General features: G+C 49.2%; 1 protein-coding gene across 1 annotated transcript; it reads left to right on the top strand.

Moving 5' to 3' along the window:
• Positions 1 to 1,627: 1,627 nt before the first annotated feature.
• On the top strand, positions 1,628 to 4,037 carry LOC123167621 (uncharacterized). Its single transcript, XM_044585457.1, has 2 exons — positions 1,628 to 2,970; positions 3,726 to 4,037. Exon 1 carries the CDS (start codon positions 1,752 to 1,754, stop codon positions 2,964 to 2,966), a length of 1,215 nt encoding a protein of 404 aa, XP_044441392.1. The 5' UTR covers positions 1,628 to 1,751; the 3' UTR covers positions 2,967 to 2,970; positions 3,726 to 4,037.
• Positions 4,038 to 5,728: the final 1,691 nt, after the last annotated feature.

Consider the following 5,728-nt stretch of genomic DNA (forward strand, 5'->3'; position numbering starts at 1 on the left):
ACCTCAAGGCCGGCGTCCGGGTGCTAGGCACCACCCGGTCGGGTAGCGCACTTCATCAACAAAACTGCCTCCTCAGGGGGGTAAGCTGCAAAGGCCCCCTGCTTGGAGCCGGCGGGCCTTCACAGCTTCGGGGGACTACTGTCGGGGGATGATCCTCGGGTAGGCAACGGAAGTCGAATCCCTTTTTAAAACATCAGGGCAGGCCAAGCCCCTCAACCCGGCAGGCCTGCTTGCCGGCTCCCCAGGGCGAGCTTGCTAGGCACGGCTACCCAGCCCGGCCGGCTAGCCCATGCCGGTCGACCACAAAAAGACTACTCCCTACGACGGGGCAAGCAAGGCCACAACTCTCCCCCTTTACGCTGGTCCAAACGGGCGTGGCTACAGTGCGCCCTACGCCCCCACCCGGGCGGGCGGAGCCCGGTCAACGCGACCCTATAGTCGAGCGGCGCCAGTCGCCCCATGAAGCAGGACGAGGCATGCCACAGTGCCATGCAGCCAGCCCGACCCGTGTCCGGAGTCCCCGGCACGGCCCACGCCCGGCGGATCCGGCGAGACACGCACCCGACGGACCCGGCGGCCCCCACTGCCGGCTCCCAGAGGATGACACCAGGGCCCCGCGCCCATGTAACATTACCATTGTATCCCTAGGGGGTCAGCCCATAAGATCCCCGGGAGCCCCCATGCAAGGGGTCACCCGATCAGTAGAACACCCACACCCACACACGCACACTCATCGGAGGGCAAGACAGAGGCCTAGCCCATCTTGCTCCTCCACCCAAACAGCTCAAGGAGCAACCCTGTTACCTAGTGCATATCATCCATTCGGTAGGACTAGGGGTGTTACCTCCCACGGAGGGCCCCGAACCTGGGTACATCTCGTGTCACGCACCTACACGTGCCAATCTCGCCTCTGGAACCCACCGACGTCCTCACGTAGCCCCCACTTTTAGCCATCCCATGGCATCTGCCGTGGGATCACCACGACAGGCCTCCACCGTCGCCACCGCTTCACTAGCAACGAGCCACTAGCCGCCACGCACGTGCTAGCTAGCTTCTAGCTAGCCACCGCCGGCAGAGCGTGCGTGCGTGCTGGTGCTGCTAGCCGCCACACGCGTGACCCGGATCATGGGCGCAGGCGGAACGCAAGGAGCGAGAACACGAGCGGGCACGACCCAAAGCGCGCGACGCAAAGCATGGCGGTCGCAGGCGCGAGCACGCGGCCCCATGGCTTCGTCGCCGTTACGGCCTCGTCCGCGAGCAGTTCGGCCTCAGAGTTGCCGGGCGTTGTCCTTGTCCGCGAGCAGGAGTGCGTTGCGGTAGCTCCCGGCGACGGCGCAGGAGCTATGGGCAATTCACCACCAAGTTTCGACGAAATGCCGGGCGGACATGACACAAAATATGTCTGTCCCGTTGGGCGCACAGACCGACCCAAATGAAAAAACGGACACGGCAGAGCGGACGGGTGACATACAAACAAAAAAGGGACAAAATCAACATCTGGTTGGGTCAGCGCGTTGGAGTTGCTCTTAGTGCTCAAGCGACTAACAGCCCGTGAAGTTACATTTGATTTTAGAATTTCATTTTGTAACCCTATTCAGCCAACACAGGTACTCGGCCAAGACTGCAGCAGCACCCACACACCGCCGCCGCCTCTTCCCCTTCCACCCCACCATCTCGTCCGATTTTCCCGGCCTTCCGTTCCCGTCGGCTACCACTTCCCCTCCTCGACACCGCCGGTGGCCGCCAAAGAGATGGCCCCGACGCTGATGGGGCTCCCGGGCAGCCTCCTCACCGAAATCCTTCTCCGGCTGCCCGCGCCGGAGGACCTCGCCCGCGCCTCGGCCGCCTGCCCCGCCTTCCGCCGCCTCGCCACCGACGCCTCCTTCCTGCGCCGCTTCCGCCGCCTCCACGCCCCGCGGTTTCTCGCCTTCATCGACCTCGACGGGTTCCAGCCCGCGCTCCCGCCCCACCCCGCCGCGCCCGCCGCCCGCGCGCTTGCCAGCGCCGCTGACTTCTCCTTCTCCTTCCTCCCCTCCAACTGCCGCTGGATCCCGATGGACGTCCGCGACGGCCGCGTCCTCCTAGGCCGGGACCACGGGAAGGACGCGCGGCCTCCGATCTGCAGGGAGCTCGCGGTGTGCGACCCCCTGCACCGGCGGTACGTCCTGCTCCCCCCGGTGCCCGACGCCCTCGTCGCCTCAGTGGAGCGCCCGACCCCCGTGCTACGCATGCCCTCCGACGAGCCTCTCCTTCTTCCCCTCAGCGAGAACGATGCGGCGGCGGAAGGGACAGCAACGGCATTCACGGTGATCTCTATGGTGCATTGCGAGACTAAGCTGGCCCCCTTTGTATTCTCTTCGAGCACCGGGCAGTGGCGAGCCGCGGCACCCATGCTTTGGTCGGCCATGCCAGTGTCGCCCATGGATCCTGCTTATCTCAGGCGGCACCACGCCTATCGCTGCTTCTACTGGGACTCCACCAATAACAAGAGGAAAGAGTTACTCGTGCTTAACATCCAGAGAATGGAGTTCTCCATCGCCGAGCTCCCATCCTCTGGTTGGGGCACTCTAGGCGTGGCCATTGTGGAGGCAGGGCAAGGCAGGCTTGGGCTGTTTGGTATCCGTGATGGAACCGCAGGTGGCAGCAAACATGACCTCTGCTTCAGCGTTAGGCAGAACAAAGGCAAGAATTCCTGTCAGTGGCAGATGGTGAAGACGTTCTCACTAGGTCCTGAGGGCCTGCATTATCTCAAAGCGGCAACAGAGAGGTGTGTGCTCCTGATATGTTCTGAAGCCCCACGGCTCGTCGGCTTGTCTATGGAGATGCCAGACTTGTTGGAGTATATCTCGGTGGACGTCAAGAAGTTGCAGCTTGAGAGGGTCTGTGTGAAGCCTTTCGGGAAGTCCTTGTCCAGGACGCGCATATATGCCCACTTCCCGCCATCGCTGTCTTCGCCGACAATATGAAGTGGTATAATTTCTACTGCATTTCCAGTTATGTTATGCCTTTCCCTTCATAGTTTTCACATGGATTGTCTAATGCTTAACAGTTCAGTGTTGCAATTGGCCATTCTTATTTACACGGCCTAGTAGTGGTTATGTTCTTGTGCTCAATCATGAGAAAGTGAACATATTTGTGATCTGTTGTCCTGTTTGTTTCAATTCCAGTTTCAAGAGAATCGTACAAAAGAAAATCTCTGCCTAATCACTGTGTTCACAGATAACTGCCTGAGTCATTGCTCTTAATAACAAAGAAAGAGCAGTGTGCGCTCACACTGTGTGATTTGGGTCAGTCTCATAAATCAGTTATAGGCTTCACATCTATCATTTATTGATTGTGGCTAGAACCCCTGATATATTTTCTTAAGTGACTTAAGCTAGGCAATAAAATATCCAAAGGCCTGCAAACACTAAGCTACTACCAGTTTAGAATGACCTAAGATTTTCAGTGCTGGTTTCTTTTGTGTACATTTCTGTGTCTTGTTACGTGCTCCAACCTGCATTGCAAATTACAGTGCTGAAGCTGAAGACACAACAGCGTCTCATATTTCAAATCCGATTTAGATGAACCTTACTGATGGAACAGATGCTGTTCTGCTGCTATATATAGCCCAACATAATGCCTATAATTCGTTGCTTTAAGCTTGTAAACTCTCGAATATGTGTACAAATTGGACCCCAAATGTCTCCTCTGGTCTGTCCTAAACTTCTGTCTTGTTTGTTCAGATTCGCTGGAGCCGCAAACAGATCAGCATTCTCAATTCAAGACGACTGGGATTTCAGCAGCGTGGATGTAGCATCATTGTGGATGTTCTCAATTCGCGGTAGACGTCATCACCTTGCCTACAGGATGGTACTATTTACATTGCTTCGCCTGGCGTTCGTCATGTATATGTTTTGGTTAATTGTTGTAGCATCATTTTGGATGTTCTTTTCTGAGTGTGGCAGTGTTCGTGTCTATGTTGTGTTCTTCCTTTGATACCATAAGAATGTTACATTTTAATTAACGGTCCCAAACAATCAAGAACTGTAGTAAATCCACCTTTATTATTTATACTGAGTGCAGATATACCGGGTGCGTTGCGATGCAGCTGGTGCAGATGCCGGTGAACGGAAGCAGCCACGAGTGGCTGCTGCTTGTCCAAGTCCGCTGCTCCTTCCTGGTCAATGCACCATCTAGCTTGTCGCCGTAGTTGTCATATCCATCTAATTCGGAAGCCTCCCATGGTGACTCCGAGAGGTGTAGTGGGGATTGTCATGGTGGCCATGACAATGTACGCTCGTACATAAAGGTCGCCTCTTGAGTCCTGAACATCTAAAAGCTCCATGGTCTTTAGAAAGCTACCTCTATTGTTGCCTAAGGCTTAGAAGCAACCTCTAATGGTCCACCCCCACACCAATTGAATTCTGGTGTGTTTGGTATCCTGAGTTTGTGTGTTTGGTATTGAAGTGGCAGCTGCTTGCATTTTATCCGGTCTCGTGCGCCAAAGAAAAGTCATACATTTTATTTCCCTTTGATAATTTAGATGATTGATATCTTTAAACTGAAGTTTTATTTTTGATTTTTCATATATTTCAATGCCTCATGACAAGACCTAGCACAAGACCAATCTTGGATACCTTTTAAACTACTTTATATTTCACTATTTCAATCAGCTGAGATATATGTTAAATAATTCAGAAATCAAGTGAAATAGTTGAAATATGTGTTAAATAATTTATGAAAAATAGTTAAATGTAAAAAATAAACAATGAAATTTATGTGAATTTTCACTTACTTTTCTCATCATTAAAATACAACAACAATAATTCATAAATAATTTCAAATGCATTAGTCACTTTTTATCATATAAAAAAATCAAACTATAATCCATAAATATTTCACATACATTTCACACATATTTTGATCAATTATTTCGCACAATCTCAGTGCTATCAAATATTAACTCCATTCATGTGCTTTCGAATATTATTTCACTCCATTTCAAGTTTTCAAATATTACACATAAATATTCACACAGATGTTAATGATCTTAGTTAGATTTTAATCAATTGTAAAAAACTTTCCACTTGCATATTTCACATACATTCACACATATTTCAATAAATTATTTCACACAATTTCAGTGCTCATGAATAGTAAGTCCATTTGTGTGCTTTCAAATATTATTTTACTAAATTTCAAATTTTAAAATATTATTCATAAATATTCACACATATCTTAATCATTTTAGTTATATTTCCATCCATTAGAGAAAACATTCCACATGCATATTTCACATACATTCACACATATTTCAATAAATTATTTCACACAATTTTAGTGCTTTGAATAGTAACTCCATTCTAGTGCTTTCAAATAATATTTTACTAAATTTCAAGTTTTAAAATATTATTAAGAAATATTGACACATATCTTAATCATTTTAGTTATATTTCCATCCATTAGAGAAAACATTCCACCTGCATATTTCACATACATTTCACACATATTTCAATCAATTATTTTACACAATCTCAGTGCTTTCGAGTAATAACTCCAAATATGTGATTTCAAATATTATTCCACTCAGTTTCATTTCAAATATTATTCATATATATTGGCACATATCTTAATCATTTTAGTTATATTTCAATCAATTACAAAAAACACTCCACGTGCATATTTCACAAGTACCAGATTATCTTAGCCAGAAGTTAGTCTATTTTAGGATTTTTTTTTTTGAAGA

The sequence above is a fragment of the Triticum aestivum genome, chromosome 7D (genome assembly GCF_018294505.1).
Source record: "Triticum aestivum cultivar Chinese Spring chromosome 7D, IWGSC CS RefSeq v2.1, whole genome shotgun sequence".
Taxonomy (NCBI): Eukaryota; Viridiplantae; Streptophyta; class Magnoliopsida; order Poales; family Poaceae; genus Triticum; species Triticum aestivum.

Coding starts and splice junctions, on each gene's coding strand:
- LOC123167621 (XM_044585457.1), top strand. CDS start 1,752: ATGGCCCCGACGCTGATGGGGCTCCCGGGCAGCCTCCTCACCGAAATC.